This window comes from Salmo trutta, chromosome 38 (genome assembly GCF_901001165.1).
Source record: "Salmo trutta chromosome 38, fSalTru1.1, whole genome shotgun sequence".
In the NCBI taxonomy this organism is placed as follows: Eukaryota; Metazoa; Chordata; class Actinopteri; order Salmoniformes; family Salmonidae; genus Salmo; species Salmo trutta.
The window spans coordinates 17,115,580-17,131,569 of record NC_042994.1 but is presented as its reverse complement, the minus strand read 5'-3'; the positions used below and the strand labels follow the sequence as shown (position 1 = coordinate 17,131,569).

Genomic DNA, 15,990 nt, shown 5'->3' with positions numbered 1-15,990 from the left:
GCAAAAGGAGGTGCAACTCAATATTAGGAAAGTGTTCCTAATGGTTTCTACACTCAGTGTATATCCCACTTCACTTTATTCAAGCCTCGCTTTGAAGAGGTTCAACCAGTGTTTCATTTCCTCACAAAGACAAACATTGACACACGCCCACCACAATGAGAAACGAAAAAGCCACCTTCGAAACCAACAATTCGTCCCTGATTATGTACACATTGATTCTCCTATCATAAACAAGCGGCCTCTCTCTAGGACCTTGATCTAGAAGTTAAACTGCTTTAATATGTTCTCTTGCTCTGCTATTGACAAAGCTTCGCTTTACAGGCTTAGCCTAGTCCAGGTCTGACTAAACATTCTCCATTCACAAGGACAAGTCGGTAAATGCTTCACTTGATTAAAAAGATTAAAACTGAAAAGAACAAATAAAAAGGGAGAAAATAACAAAAGGATGATGGCATGGAAGCAAAAAAGGATAACTTCATGATATAGTGATAGAATGACAGACAGTGATGAGGAGGAGAAGAGGAGGGCATTGATGGTGTTGGGGCGGATCAGTCAAGTGTGGGGTCAGGGTCAGAGGAGCAGCCCAGGGGGGTCAGCGTGGTGGGGAACATCAGCACCTTGGCCTGCATGAAAGACAGGTCTGGTAGCCCTGCAATCACCTTCAACGTCTCCTCACTTAGGTTCTCCTCTTTCCGGGGCTTTCTGCAGAATCAGAGAGGAGAGGGACACCATTTTTATTGGAGAACACACACAATGTATCCCAAATAGCACCATATTCCCTTTGTGGTGCATTACTTTTGACCAAGGTGCAAATGGAATAGGAACACATTCCTTCATCCTTCCCCCTTCACTAAATGAATGAGCCACAGTCAGATTCTAACGGGCTTCGCCTCTTTCTCATGTGTCTTTCCTCTTTCCCCACCTTCTCAAGACGCATTGGAGAAGGTCAGAGGGGAGAAAAAGGGAACACGAGGAATCAAGGAAAGAGAATTGAGAAAGCCAAGATGTAGCAAGCTCTCTATGGCTGCTACTACAGATGTGTTTGTCTAGACCTCATATGCATCATGTCTGCATGCTTATGCACGCGCCCCAGTGGCCTAATGGATAAGGCACTGGCCTCCTATGCCAGGGATTGTGGGTTCGAGTCCCATCTGGGGGTGGACTATTTTTAGCGCTCCTGAGTGGCGCAGCGGTCTAAGGCACTGCATCTCAGTACAAAAGGCATCATTACAGTCCCTGGTTCGAATCCAGGCTGTATCTCATCCGGCCTTGATTGGGAGTCCCATAGGGCGGCGCACAATCGGCCCAGCGTCGTCCGGGGTTTGGCTGGCATTGTAAATAAGAATTTGTTCTTAACTGACTTGCCTAGTTCAATAAAGGGTAAATTAAAAATGAAATTAAAACAAATTAAATGTAAGGGCTCCCGACAGTGACGTTAGAAAATCTGTCTCCATCTAGTAGACCAACTGTTTCAAAGGGTCCCCACTAGATGGTTCAATTAAAGCCATTCCAGCCATGCATGTCTATAAATACCAGGGTTGTGTCTGTTCACCATTTAACTAACTTTTGACTTAAAAGTATTAGCTCTAACTAACGGCAAATATATTAACGTTATCCTCTTTATAGCATCATTGCTTACCCAATTACTGCACACTGATCTGGTACTCCCTGTATATATCTCCATTCTATTCCTTGTGTTACTACTTTCTGTTTTAAACTCTGCATTGTTGGGAATGGCACGTAAGCAAGCATTTCACTGTAAAGTCTACACCAGTTGTATTCGGCGCATGTGACAAATAAAACTTGATTTAATGTCTGGGAGTGAGATGTTGGTTGTGTTAGATTTGTATTGTTTTGCTATTCTCATCTCCAAGGGGGTGCAATTGACTCTGGTCACATCCCAAATGGCACCCTATTCCCTTTATAGTGCACTACTTTTGGTGAAAGGTAGTGCACTATAAAGGGAATAGGGTGCCATTTATAATATATGCCATTTAGCAGACGTTTTGATCCAAAGCGACTTAGTCATGCATACAGGCATGTGCTCAGATAGCGGTCTACCTGTGCCTGATCACCTGCCTCCCCTTTTCCCTCCCACTCGCCAATTGCCCTTTTATTTCGTTTTTGAACCCACCGCACCAAGTCGTCGTGACGTCGTCAAGTTCGCCACCCCGTTTTAGGACTATAATTTCCTCATCATATTGTACAAATGTATCTCCATTCACCTAGTCCTAAGCTATTGATGGATTCAAGACAAGGTCATTTTTATTGATCTCTGATGCTCAGTTTAGTAGCCTGTCAATTTAATAATTTGTGCGATATTAAAAAAAGACTTTGCCACCAGCCAACTAAAATGATGTAGAATTGCATGAAATGTGTTTATAAAAAGGCACATCATCTCTCAGACCCTAGTCTACTAAAAATGGCCCCCATGTGTGCAACTTCTGTAAGCGCCTCTACTGCTCTATGCCACTACGTAAATACAATGATACGCAGGCAATACTTTATCATAAAAAAGGCTAAAAAATATATATAATGCGCTCTGGTACCTCAGAGGTCCCAGGTCACCCCCCGCACTCATTTTTTTGTTCCGGCACCTCCTAATTTACAAATTAAGCACTGAACACACAGGTAGTCTAGATTCTAACTAAACACCATATACTAAAATATCCACACAAGCCACTAGCCAGCCAGCCATTTATCATGAGTTAGAAGATTATGAATATTATGAAGTTATTAAGAGTATTGAAGTTAAATCACAATGAGTAAAATAATAATTGAGCTACCTAACTAGCAGATTTACACCAATCATCAACGATCAGCTGATAGCCCATACTCTTTTCCCTATGTCAATCATGTCTTTAGGAGGCACTGTAAGTAGCTTGCTTAAAAATGTGCGCTACAGAGGCAGTTAGTATGTTATGAATTTCAAGATATGATTTATGAAAGTAGATTTTTTTTTTTTTAAGGGGGGGGGGGGGTTTCATTTCGAGCACCTTCCCACTGAATTTTTTTTGAGGTGCAGGAATAAACCAACCTGGTAGAGGTGCTGGTCTTCTCCATAGTAGACATAAGGCGGGCAAAGGCGTCAGCCACACGGATCCCAGAGCCACTGGGGTCCAGTTTAGCGGTGGTTAGCTCATACAGCTCCGGGTCCACACCTAACCACACAAACACATTATATTGGATATGTCCCAAATGGCAGCCTATCCCCTATATAGTGCACTACTTTGGTCAAAAGTTCTACACTATATAGGGAATAGGGAGCTACACGGTCTACTATTCCACTCAGTACAAGGGAGGGGGGTGCACTTTATTAAACTTCAGTGTAGCCAATTCCCAAATATTTTGGTAGATATTCTGATTCAGGGTTTGATTCAATTGGTAATATTAACACACAGACAAAATAAGACCTTGATTTAGTGAGGTCAGTATCTTAGCAAAGACCAGAAGAAATCTAAAACAAATAGTAGAAGAGAAAACTGAGTACGGCAGAGGCTCTTTCATAATCATCATTCCTCGCATCATCCTTCAGTCCTCGCCTCTTTCCCAAAACTCATTGGGGAAGATCCAAGCTTCCTCTTCTCTGACCTCCCCCAGTGCATTTTGACAGAGGTAAGAGGACACAAGGAATCGGGGAAAGGCCTTATCCCAAATGGACTCCTAGACCTCTACACCCTGTGTACCTGTGAAGATCCCTGAGGATTCAATCGGTGTAAGCCATATATGATAGTAGGTCAACCTTGCCTTATGATTAGATAGGTGGAATTAACACTGTATTGTTTTTCCCCTATCCAATCCTCTCCGGTCTCTGCATAGGGTGTAGAGGCAAACGGTCAATTTGGGATTCAGACAAGTTTATGAAAAAAGAATCTGGCAGTCAGGGGGTTGGAGTTTCCTGTGCTGACCTGGGATGGAGGTAGAGCTGCTAGGGCCAGAGTCCTCCACGGGCCCAAAGAAATCGAGGTTGAGCAGAGACGAGCCTCCGCTCGCTTGACATTCAACATAGCGGACAGGCAGACCGAGGCGGCAGTGGGTTATAACACAGAGAAGAAGTCAGGAAAGAGACGCACTTAAAAAGACATGCAGCTGAGCTGGTCATTATTATTAGTTACAAAGAAAGAGCACAGGGGTTGTGTTCAGTAGGCACGAAAGGTTTGAAAACATTTTGCAACTGAAAAATATGAAACTCCAGGAGTTTCTTAAATTCAGGTAGTCCCCTCGTTTTATTCCATTTGATGCCTAATGAACATGACCCAGGGCAAGCCAACTGACGTAGCTGTGTTAATGAGAAAATGCTGTGAGATTCTATCTAGAGGTTAATGAAAAATCTGCATTGACATTTTGAAGCATGAATGGCCATCATGGCTTTGTAGCATGAACCGTGCAGAACAAATTATTTTGCAATTTAGCTAAATGATTTGTTGCTAACAACAAAAGGCATAAGCAGAAGATTTGATGAGATAAATATATTTTATGCATGTGGATATGACAACTGAAATCAGAAATGGTCCAATATGGCAATGAAATACACAAAAACTTGGGAGCATGTGGATAATAATTGGCTGTAATCTTATACTATAGTCTTTAAAACAAAATTCACGTAACTCTGTGTAAAACTATAACATGTAATGACCAATGGTTGATGAAGTAAACATAAAATGATGTTGTCCAATGGAAGTTAATGGAAGACATCAGGCAAAAAGAGGTCTAGGCTGCTTGTGTGTTTGGACAAAACAAAAAAAAAAGGAATAGGCTCTGGATAGAGCCAATAGGGACAATGGTTCATTATCTCAGCAGGTGGTTTGGGGGAGGGACCTACCGTCCAGGGGGTTAGTAAGGCCACTGCTGCTCCAGTCAAACTGGACGGGCGGGAGCACTTCCTGGTGAGGAGGAACAAACAAGCTCAGAAGAGGGTGGTGACACTCAGTAAAAGTGAACAGCTTTGTCAACAGGTGATTCGCCTATGCAGGTGGTCAGGAAGCCTGCTAATGGTCTGCTTCTACCACAGGAGGTTAGTGGCAACTTAATTGGGGAGGACGGGCTCGAGGAATCAGTGGAACGGTATCAAATACATCAAACACTTGGCCTTCCATTCACTCTGTTCCAGTCATTAATATGAGCCATCCTCCCCTCAGCAGCCTCCACTGGCTTCTACCCTTATAACAACTCAGCAGTCTAAGGTTGAGTTCCTACCAGACTACATTGCGGACCAATGCCATATCTTACAACGCCTGGATAGGTATTTAACAAATCAGCTTACCACTTCATGGGCACGTTTCTCTGCCAAGGCGTTGCTGACGCTTGCCAAATATTACAATGCCTGGATAGGTATTTTATGTATCAGCTAACCAACATCATATGTTATAGCAATCTGTCAGTCGATGACACAGTCGAAGATGTGGCACCCAACCATTGGATGATGCATGTAACGTCTCAGCAGGGGAACGCAACCCATGACAGAGACATCTGATGCCCGGCTGCACAGTCGATGACGTGGCACGCTACCATTGGTTGATGCAATGCCTGTGCATCTTGTGAGGCAGGAACTCAACCTTAGTATTCTCTAGCCCAGTGGTTCCCAAACTTTTTATAGTCCCGTACCCCTTCAAAACATTCAACCTCCAGCTGCGTACCCCCTCTAGCACCAGGGTCAGCGCACTCTCAAATGTTTTTTTTTGCCATCATTGTAAGCCTGCAACACACACTATATGATACATTTATTAAACATAAGAATGAGTGTTTTTGTGTCACAACCCGGCTTGTGGGAAGTGACAAAGAGCTCTTATAGAACCAGGGCACAAATAATAATAATCAATAATTTTGCTCTTTATTTAGCCATCTTACATAAACCTTCTTTATTCATCATAAATGGTGAATAACTCACCACAGGTTAAAAAGAAAGGGTGTGCTTGAAAGGATGCACATAACTCTGCAATGCTGTATTGGAGAGAGTCAGTCTTAAATCATTTTCCACACACAGTCTGTGCCTGTATTTAGTGAGGGCCGAGAATCCACTCTCACATAGATATGTGGTTGTAAGGGACATCACTGTCTTAACAGCGCGATTTGCCAAGGCCGGATACTTTGAGCGCAGCCCTATCCAGAAATCGGCAGTGGCTTCTGATTCAATTGAATTTTCACAGAACTGCTTGTTGCAATTTCGATGAAGCTCTCTTGTTCAGATATCGGTAAGTGGACTGGAGGCAGGGCATGAACAGGATAACGAATCCAGTTGTTTGTGTTGTCCGTTTCGGGAAAGTACCAGCGTAATTGCGCACTCAGCTCACTCAGGTAAACTATTTCACATTTGACATTGTCCGTAAGCTTGAGTTCATTTGCACACAAACAATCATTGAAGGACCTGTGTGTTGTCCTTGTTAATGCAGACAGAAAAGAGCTCCAACTTCTTAATCATAGCCTCAATTTTGTCCCGCACATTGAATATAGTTGCGGAAGATCCCTGTAATCCTAGATTCAGATCATTCAGGCGAGAAAAAACATCACCCAGATAGGCCAGTCGTGTGGGAAACTCATCATCATGCAAGCGGTCAGACAAGTGAAAATTATGGTCAGTAAAGAAAACTTTAAGCTCATCTCTCAATTCAAAAAAACATGTCTATACTTTGCCCCTTGATAACCAGCGCACTTCTGTACATTGTAAAAGCGTTACATGGTCGCTGTCCATATCACTGCATAATGTAGAAAATACACAAGTTCAGGGGCCTTGCTTTAACAAAGTTAACCATTTTCACTGTACTGTCCAAAACGTCTTTCAAGCTGTCAGGCATTCCCTTGGCAGCAAGAGCCTCTCATGGATGCTGCAGTGTACCCAAGTGGCGTCGGGAGCAACTGCTTGTACGAGTGTTACCACTCCACTACGTCTCCCTGTCATGGCTTTTGCGCCATCAGTACAGATACCAACACATCTTGACCACCAAAGTCCATTTGATGTCACAAAGCTGTCCAGTACTTAAAAAATATCCTCTCATATTGTCCTGGTTTCCAGAAGAGGATGTCTTCCTTAATTGACCCCCCATAAACGTAATGGACATATACCAGGAGCTGTGCCAGGCCCGTCACGTCTTTTGACTCATCCAGCTGTAACGCATATAATTCACTGGCTTGTATGCGAAGCAGTAATTGTTTCAAAACATCTCCTGCCATGTCACTGATGTGTCGTGAAACAGTGTTATTTGAAGGCATTGTCTGTAAAGTTTTTTTGGCCTATTGTCCCAGCCATATCCACGGCAGCAGGAAGAATGAAGTCCTCCACAATAGTATGGGGCTTGCCTGTCCTAGCCACTCGGTAGCTCACCATATAAGACGCTTCTAGCCCCTTCTTATTAATGGTATAGGTTGCTTTTATACATGTCTTACTACTCGAAAATCGTCTTTATTCTCACTCAAAAAAATCCCGTGGCTTATTTTTCAAATTGTCATGTTTAGTTTCTAAATGTCTGTGCAAGAGTGAAGGCTTCCCGCGAGAGAGTAACGGTTAATGTGATTGGATGTGAATTATTTGACTAGGATACCTGTATTTTACATTGTGTTGTTATTTCGCTGAATACTAGATGGTTCAATTTTATTTGTGGCAGTGAAACGAGGCTACTCAGGTGGGAGAAAAAAAACTCACTCAAATGTATAGCCCCGTTGGAAAATATAAATGTACTGTTTGAAAATGTGAAAAAAAAAAAAAAGTAGCACATTTTTATTTGGCGTACCCCCGACGGCATTGCACGTACCCAAGTTTGGGAATACCTGCCCTAGCCAAATAATTTATCCAACTTGTTTGAAAAGCACCTTAGGTTCTACATTAAACCAATTACTGTAGAACACATAAAAACACACGCTCTACATTCATTGTATACAGTTGTGACAATTGGCCTTACAGCCAATACAGCAGTGGAGGCTGGTGGGAGGAGCTATAGGAGGACGGGCTCATTGTAAAGGCTGAAATGGAATAAAGGGAACAGAGTCAAACATGTGGATCCATATGCCATTCCAGTCATTACAATGAGCCCGTTCTCATATAGCTCCTCCCACCAGCCTCCTCTGCAATACAGTATATACCACCAGGGGTCTCCAACCCTGTTCCTGGAGAGCAACCCTCCTCTAGGTTTTCGCTCCAACCCCAGTTGTAACTAACCTGGTTCTGCTGATCAACCAACTAATTATTAGAATCAGGTGTGCTAGATTAGGATTGAAAAGCTACAGGATGGTAGCTCTTCAGGATCAGGGTTGGAGAGCCCCGGTATATACTCAAACGACTACTGATGAGAAGAAATGCATCTAAAAAGGCCTGAAAAATCACAAAACATAAAAGATCTAAATTCCAAACATTGTGCCCCAAAAGGACCATAGTGATTCAATGTAGGAGTCCAACCTGGGCTGTGTCTGGTGGACTAGTGCTTATGATCTCTGCTGGGGCCACTGGAGGTACTTGTTGTGCTATGGACGTGATCATCTCTGCCGCTGATATGGGTTTTACTGGCTCTTTGGTGGGTTCCAGCATGCCCTAGGTAACAGAGAGGCAGGGTTACATCCTAAACGTACTGGTATGTGTATAGGGTTGAACAATTCTGGTTAAAACCTGGGAATTTTGGGAAGGTTCCCGGAATGTTGCAACCATACATTTGTAGGACGTGTCAGTAAAAAACATTTTGCAACCAGTTGACAAAAATGTCACCAGAAAATGTTTTATTTTATAATCCCTGAGTTCATTTGTCTCTTGGTCCGTTTCCTCGAGAAGGGCAAAAACAATTGAGGGAGCGAGTGGGTGGTTTGAAGGGGGAGATGAATACATCCTTGCAGCGTATAGTTAACTCACCAGGCTGGCAGCATACATGGGAACTATCACTGGCTGCTTCTTCTGACCTGTGAACAGCTATGAGGAAACACAGAACACATTTCACAATCATTCCTCCTCTCTCTGCCGCAAATAGTCTTACAAACAGCCTTTTTCCATTTGACAGACGAAAAGTCAAAACATTCTCGCAATACATCTGAAATACAATCACAGTTAGTGTTTTTTTTACACAGAGCCATTAATAAAAAAAGACAAGGTCACAGAAAGGGGGAGAATGGCATGTCCCAAATGGCACCCTATATCACTATGTGCTCTGGTCAAAAGTAGTGCACTATATAGGGAATAGGGTGCCATTTGGGATACAGACGATGTGATGACTTCTGACTGGCCGCAGAACTCACAATGTTTCTAATGTCGATGCCCAGGGAGCAGAGTAGTGTCTTGTTGCTGTGCGAGCCGCCCCACTGGTGCCGCAGGCCAAATGCCTCGTGGATGTCCAGCAGCTGCCTCCACAACACGTCCCCCTCGGCCCTGTGGCAACGGACACCGATGACAAAGCAGGAACGTTAAAAGAAAATACGTCACAGTAGTACACAAATATTCTTGACTGCATAGTATACAGACACAGTAACAGTATATTTCTGTTGTATAAAAAAAGATAGAGCAGACCAGTCTTTCTGTGTATTGATGAGATTGTGTGTAGTTATGGGATATTAGGGTTGAGACGATACTAGCATCCCGATACTCGTTAGTATCATGGCAAGGAAACAAAACACGAAGCGGTTTAATTGCTTTAGGTAAACAGCCCTAATGTTGGAAACAAACGGCATTATGTTGTCATCCAGTCACATTTGTTTATTTTCCAAGCCATAGTACACAATATTTTCCATACAGCAGGTTATGGATCAAGGAGTTTGGCCTGCTTCGTGTTTTCATTTTTGCCATGGGAGAAAATATTGCAATACTGATATCGTCCCACCCCTAATTAAAAAGGGAGGTATTTCTCTCACCCATTGTCTGGCACACCACTCATCATTTCATGCTCTTCCTGCTGTAACCTCGCAGGAGGCTCCAGCAGGGTTTTGAGGGGGACCACCTCCACCCTCACCTGCGGAGCAGGTGCGTTGGGGAAAATTTCCAGAAAAAGCTTCTCCAGCCGACTGCACAGCGCCGCCTGGTATAACAAACACATGATAACGACCAACATTGTTGAATAAGACACTGGTTCAGTGATATAACAAACACGTAATAACAATCGATATTGTTGAATAAGATACGGGTTGAATAAGTCTTCTATTATCACGTGTGGCAGCTGGCAGTTAGCCTGCATTGCTGGACAGGGGATGCACAATATAATAGACAGCTCTAATATTCATTTCTGTTTCGATAGATAATAAAGCTGTATTCTATTATGTCCAACAATGACTGACACTGATGTGATTCAATCAACACATTTCAAATCTTTAATAAATTGTAGCGCTTGACTCCAATAGCAAGGACAAGGCATTGTTAAATGGTATGTACTTGAAAAGGTGGAATTCCCTGCCTGGTCACATTCCTAAGGGAGGGCAGGTGTACGGCTCTCTACTACTCTAGTGATAAACGTCATGAGAGCGTCAGAATTTCCCTAAAAGTGTCATTGAGCATACTTTTCCTGGATAGTGCAATACAACAACATTCAATAGGGCACCTTCGATTACTGAAAGAGGGGTTTTTAAAACACCACTACTTTCCTGTCAAGTATGCTACATTTCTGAATGCTACAGAGGTGGTTCAGAAACACACTTGTGTGATGAGTTCTCTTGCCTTTAGCTCAGAGGCGTAATATGTTATTGTGGTGCGCAGGAGAACCGAGTTCAAACCCTGAGTGGTCAAACTCGCACAGAAAAACTTACAGACTGACTCTCTCTTCTACTGATCTGATGGCTGCTGGATGGACGGGCTGCTACAGGTTCACTCTCCTGCCACTCGTCTTCACCCGTTTCCAAAGGAGCATTGGTGGTTGGCTCCTCTCCAAATGCAGCCCAGGAATCGCCCTCCCCTTGACCCTGTTCAGGCTCATCAAAGGCATTCCAACCAGCATCTGCATCAGGGTCCGCACCAACAGGAGCTGAGCTAAAGTCGGCAAAACTGTTGCTGCCGGGAAAATCCGCAAACTTCCCCCCATCTTCATTCTCAATTTCCTTCCCACCACCAATGTGGCTGTTGGGGGCGTCAAATTCACCAAAGTCTTTGTCGTCGTCCACTAGTTCCTGTGTGGGACGTGCAGGTTGTTCCTCTAGTTGCAACTCTGGCTGGTCAAAGTCAGCAAAGCCCTGTCCGCTAAAAGAGCCCACATCCCCGAAGTCTCCAAAGTCACCAAAGTCTTCACCGTCATCATCCTCCAGCAGTTGGCTGTGGTCGGCAGGTGTGGCCGTCTCCTCTTGGAGCAGCGGCGAGGGCACAGAGCCCGTTGTGCTGATGTCGCCGTACTCCTCAAGGGCATCCGTGGACAGCGGTCGGCCGAAAGACGTTTCAGTCTCTGTTTCTGTTTCGTTTCCGGACCCAGGCTTCTCGTCTGCTTGCTCGCCATTCTCATCTTCATCGTCTGTATCGGGCAAACCCCTGTTTTCACTGACATCTGCCTTCTCTTCTTCCGCCTCCTCTTCTTCCGCCTCCTCTTCTTCCGCCTCCTCTTCTTCCGCCTCCTCTTCTTCCGCCTCCTCTTCTTCCGCCTCCTCTTCCGACTGCTCCAAATCCACACCGTTCTGGGCAACCGGTTCGTCAACATAAAGTGCCTTGGAGGCAGAGTCCTCGCCACAAACCACCTCTTGGGTAGAATCCTCACTAACAACCACCTCAGTAGCAGAGTGCTTGTGTGCAAAGTCCGGCTCTACGTTCCTTTGCTCAGAGTTAGCAGTGTCTCTTTGAAAGCCCCCGTCCCCGTTGCTCAAGCCTTCGTCAGTGTCTCGAGCCTCAGCAAGGTGCGATAGAGAATCAGAGCCAGCGATGTCGTTGGATCCAGTTGTAATGGGAGTGTCCCTGACGACGTCCCCTGACCTGATTCCCCGCTCTACATTAGAGTGCTCCTGCTGCCTCTGTTGCTGGCAGGCGTCCTCTGCCAGCCGTTCGTCCCAGTTGTGATTGTCCAAGTTCACGCTGGTGCGGTTTGTCACCTCGCTGGAGTGTCCTTGAACGTCTGCATTAGAAAAAGCAGAGAAATCCGCAAAGTCGTCCTCAGGGCTGCTGGGAGGGCAGTCATCTGTACACTCTGTGGTGGTTCCTTTCTTTTTAGAGCGGATCGAATTCTGCAAAGATGGGATTCCCTCTATTTCAAAAGTAGCAAAGCCGTTGGTCAGAACTTCCGGGACCCCACCATTGCAATCGACAGGCTTGTCTACGTTGTCAGTCTGACCCCTCCCAGATATGTCCAGGGAGGTAGAATGATTATTGGCTCGAGTGTGGTCGGCAAGCTTTTTTAACTCCTCCACATTCACAGTTCTCTCTAAAGGACTATCGTACTGGCAGCCTCCCGGCACAATACCATTTAACTTGGAGTTGGAGCGCTTGACCACGGGACCTCTTCCCACGGGACCTGAACTGAGGTTTGACAACCCAACCACCCCTCCATTGTTGAGGAGTTCAGGTGGTGAAGTGGCAGCCAAGGCTGGGGTCTGGTTGAAGGTCGCTGGGGTGTCAAACTCATTGAAGCTGGTGCTGGTCGGAACTCCAGAGAAGCCCCCAAAGTCCCCAAACTCATCATCCTCTTCCTCAGCTCCGTCCTCCATTGGGGGTGGGGAGGAGGAGTACATGCGGATCACGTCCGGCTCCATGGTCCTAAAGCAGTAACAGTACGCCTTGAGGTTACACCTAGAGGGTAAAGACACTAGTCAGTGTGACCAAACAATGAAGGGCATATAAATGCAAGAAATTACACTATTTCCCTCTTAAAAACACATTTCTGAAGGCTAAAAGGTCAGAATTTACAAAACAACAATGTGTTAGCCTAAAGACCTAGAAGCCGTCTCTGGGGGAGTCTAGGATCTAGGCTGTTTTCTTTGTCTGGTCTGTTGCTTCAGCCTTAAACCCAAATTAAATTACCAAAGCTCTCCAGGCTAAGAGTGGACAGATTGTTTTCAAATTGACAGTAATTAAGTGATAATGGCGAAGTGGTGTTGTGATGTAGAAAAGGCCCGAAAGGCAATGTTGAGCACTCATTTCTTATGACCTACCTAAATAGTAGCAAATGAGAACTGAAAATGAGCTACCATTTATTTTATCAGTACAAATATTTGTTGTGTTTATCTAAACTGGCCTAATTACTTCAACCAATGAACTTTGTACCCAATTTGTGTTTGCATTGACCTAAGGGTTTTGTGTGTGTAGTATTTGTATATTGACATAGGCCCGTCAAGATATGTAGAATGCCTCCTTTTGAAATATTAGATTTAGAGCATAGGCCTAGGCGTTTTGTGCCTCCAGGTGTGATCCATTTCTTTGTCCAGCTGTGATCCATTTCCTTGACAATTTTGAATTCATCACTAAACTAGACATAGGGCATAGAAATATTGATGTTCTTTTTGGATGCTCAAGGCTGAACTTGCACCGTGCACTCTTAAGCCTACATTGTGCTTTACTCGCATACAGACTAGAGCGCTGAAAGTACAGTTGAGTCAAAACATTCATGCAACATGAATCTGTTTATTATAGAACATTGTTAACTAATTGACACATCAGAGACAGGTGTCCTCCAACCCCATGTCTTGTCCAGCTAGTAATTCATTCACCAAATTAGACTGTCAACAAGCCTAAAACTGACAGGTGATGACAGACCACTATCTAGAAACCTCTGGGAAAGCAAAACAAAGAAAACACGCAACCCTCCCTATGATAATTTGTTGCCGACTACCCACAACCTAGCTATTTCGCTCAATTTTAGCCGAGCAAAGACAGGTTAGGTAGCTAGCTAGAAACTGAAAGCAAGTTAGTTGCTAGCCAAATAGCTTACGTTACCCAGATAGTTAACTAGCTAGCTGAATAAATCATTTTGATTATACTAACAGCTAAATTACCATACGTGCCATCCAGGCTTAGGCTAGAACGGAAAACAGGCCATGGCTGGCATACACCGTACTCTCCATCAGCTGGGGAGTGCAGGGGGATAGCTAGCTAGCAGGCTGTTAGCTAGTCAGCCTAGATACGTAGCCTGTGTAGTTAGCTACCACTAGCCAGCACAAATGGCGTAGCTAGCAAGCTAATATCAACAACCTGGTAGCCTAAGCGAATGGATAGCTAACTAGCAATAGGCTAAATTATAAAAATATTTTTTCTACATTGATTCGATATGAGGACAGAAGTGCCAAAGTAACTAACTAGCTAGGTAGTTATGACGCTAGCTATCTTGCTAATACACTGACATTTGTAGCTAACGTTAACTGTTAGCTAGCTATCTATCTATCAAGTTCTTCTCCCGTCTCTCGCTAGCTTGCTTTAGCTAGTCTCATCGTATCCGGGTTGGTTGGCAGTGTACCAATAAACATTTCGGCATACCTTAAGATCTTGACCATTCATTCCCATGGTTCAGATGAAGTGGACACTTGTCAGACTTAAAACAACACAGCAAAGTGTTTTCGCTCTAACTGAAAAAACTAGGTTGAGTCAGCCGGTTATGATGATCCTACTTTAGCCCCTTCTCTCTCCGAATATTACCCAGCATGCAACAAGAGCTTTTAGTTTTTCCACTGCTTGGGAAGCAGAGCGTACCAGAGTACATGTACAAGCGGAGAAAAGTCTGCATCCAAAATCCATCTGCACTGGCTGTAGTAATACTGAGTAGTAGTTAATGGTGGAAAAAGAACCCAATTGCCATACTCGAGTAAACGTAAAGATACCTTAATAGAAAGTGACTCAAGTAAATTGGGGGCTTTTTTTTAGGTCAGTTAGAAGAGTGAGCCATCACTTGGTCTCGCATTCAAGCAGCTGGTCAACTGAGCAACGAAAAGATACTGTACTGCATACTTCTCTTTAGGTCTATAATAATCCTCAATCATTTTAATTTGAAACAATCCACAATCCAAATTTCCCAAATTAACTGATTAATCTATGACACGCGGCTCTTGATTCAAATATTTTAATTGAAAATGTATAGCCACTGAAAGAGCTTCTCAACATACACAGACATTGTCAAGCATCAAGGCGTGGGAATAGAAAATCACCATTCTACTCTTTAATAATAACCTGTGCCCCAGCAAATATAATCTACTGGCATAGTTCATTCATTTATTGTAATATGCCATGATTCAAAAGAAACGTAATTTAATTATTGCAGAACTGAAAGGTCACCGTGTAAACATAATACTCCACATAGTTATTAACTACTTCATAACCATTCAATTATTCATTTCCAATCACACTTAAATATTATATCATAATGAAATATGTGGGATGCATACCAGCAAAGCCACTACACAACACAACACAACACTAAACAATACATTAATTGCACTATAACGGTGACAAACGGTGCCCACAAACTGTTAGGCCCTACATAAAGCTGTCCCAACACATTACCACTGCTACACCTGGCTTTCAGTGGAGCCTTGTCTGGCAGCGAAACAGTTCATTCAGCCTCATTTGCTGCCTTTTAAAAAAAAAACATACAGTGGCTTGCAAAAGTATTCACCCTCTTGCAATTTTTCCTATTTTGCTGCCATACAACCTAGAATTAAAATACACTGCTCAAAAAAATAAAGGGAACACTAAAATAACACATCCTAGATCTGAATGAATGAAATAATCTTATTAAATACTTTTTTCTTTACATAGTTGAATGTGCTGACAACAAAATCACACAAAAATAATCAATGGAAATCCAATTTATCAACCCATGGAGGTCTGGATTTGGAGTCACACTCAAAATTAAAGTGGAAAACCACACTACAGGCTGATCCCACTTTGATGTAATGTCCTTAAAACAAGTCAAAATTAGGCTCAGTAGTGTGTGTGGCCTCCACGTGCCTGTATGACCTCCCTACAACGCCTGGGCATGCTCCTGATGAGGTGGCGGATGGTCTCCTGAGGGATCTCCTCCCAGACCTGGACTAAAGCATCCGCCAACTCCTGGACAGTCTGTGGTGCAACGTGGCGTTGGTGGATGGAGCGAGACATGATGTCCCAGATGTGCTCAATTGGATTCAGGTCTG

General features: G+C 43.8%; 1 protein-coding gene and 1 non-coding gene across 6 annotated transcripts; one reads left to right on the top strand and one right to left on the bottom strand.

Moving 5' to 3' along the window:
- Positions 1 to 53: 53 nt before the first annotated feature.
- LOC115178884 (aftiphilin) lies at positions 54 to 14,510 on the bottom strand. 5 transcript variants are annotated; one of them, XM_029740276.1, is made up of 11 exons: positions 14,339 to 14,510; positions 11,479 to 12,658; positions 10,705 to 11,448; positions 9,820 to 9,983; positions 9,211 to 9,340; positions 8,831 to 8,887; positions 8,387 to 8,518; positions 4,823 to 4,883; positions 3,909 to 3,992; positions 3,038 to 3,161; positions 54 to 702 (listed from the first exon to the last, which is right to left on the bottom strand). In XM_029740276.1, exons 1-11 carry the CDS (start codon positions 14,353 to 14,355, stop codon positions 549 to 551), a joined length of 2,847 nt encoding a protein of 948 aa, XP_029596136.1. In that variant the 5' UTR covers positions 14,356 to 14,510; the 3' UTR covers positions 54 to 548. The 5 variants fall into 5 exon arrangements, with proteins under 5 accessions (XP_029596136.1, XP_029596137.1, XP_029596138.1 ...); XM_029740277.1 differs by having other exon boundaries at positions 10,705 to 11,463; positions 11,524 to 12,658; XM_029740278.1 differs by having other exon boundaries at positions 11,524 to 12,658.
- On the top strand, positions 1,087 to 1,159 carry trnar-ccu (transfer RNA arginine (anticodon CCU)). Its single transcript has one exon. It is a non-coding gene; the product is annotated as a tRNA-Arg (tRNA).
- Positions 14,511 to 15,990: the final 1,480 nt, after the last annotated feature.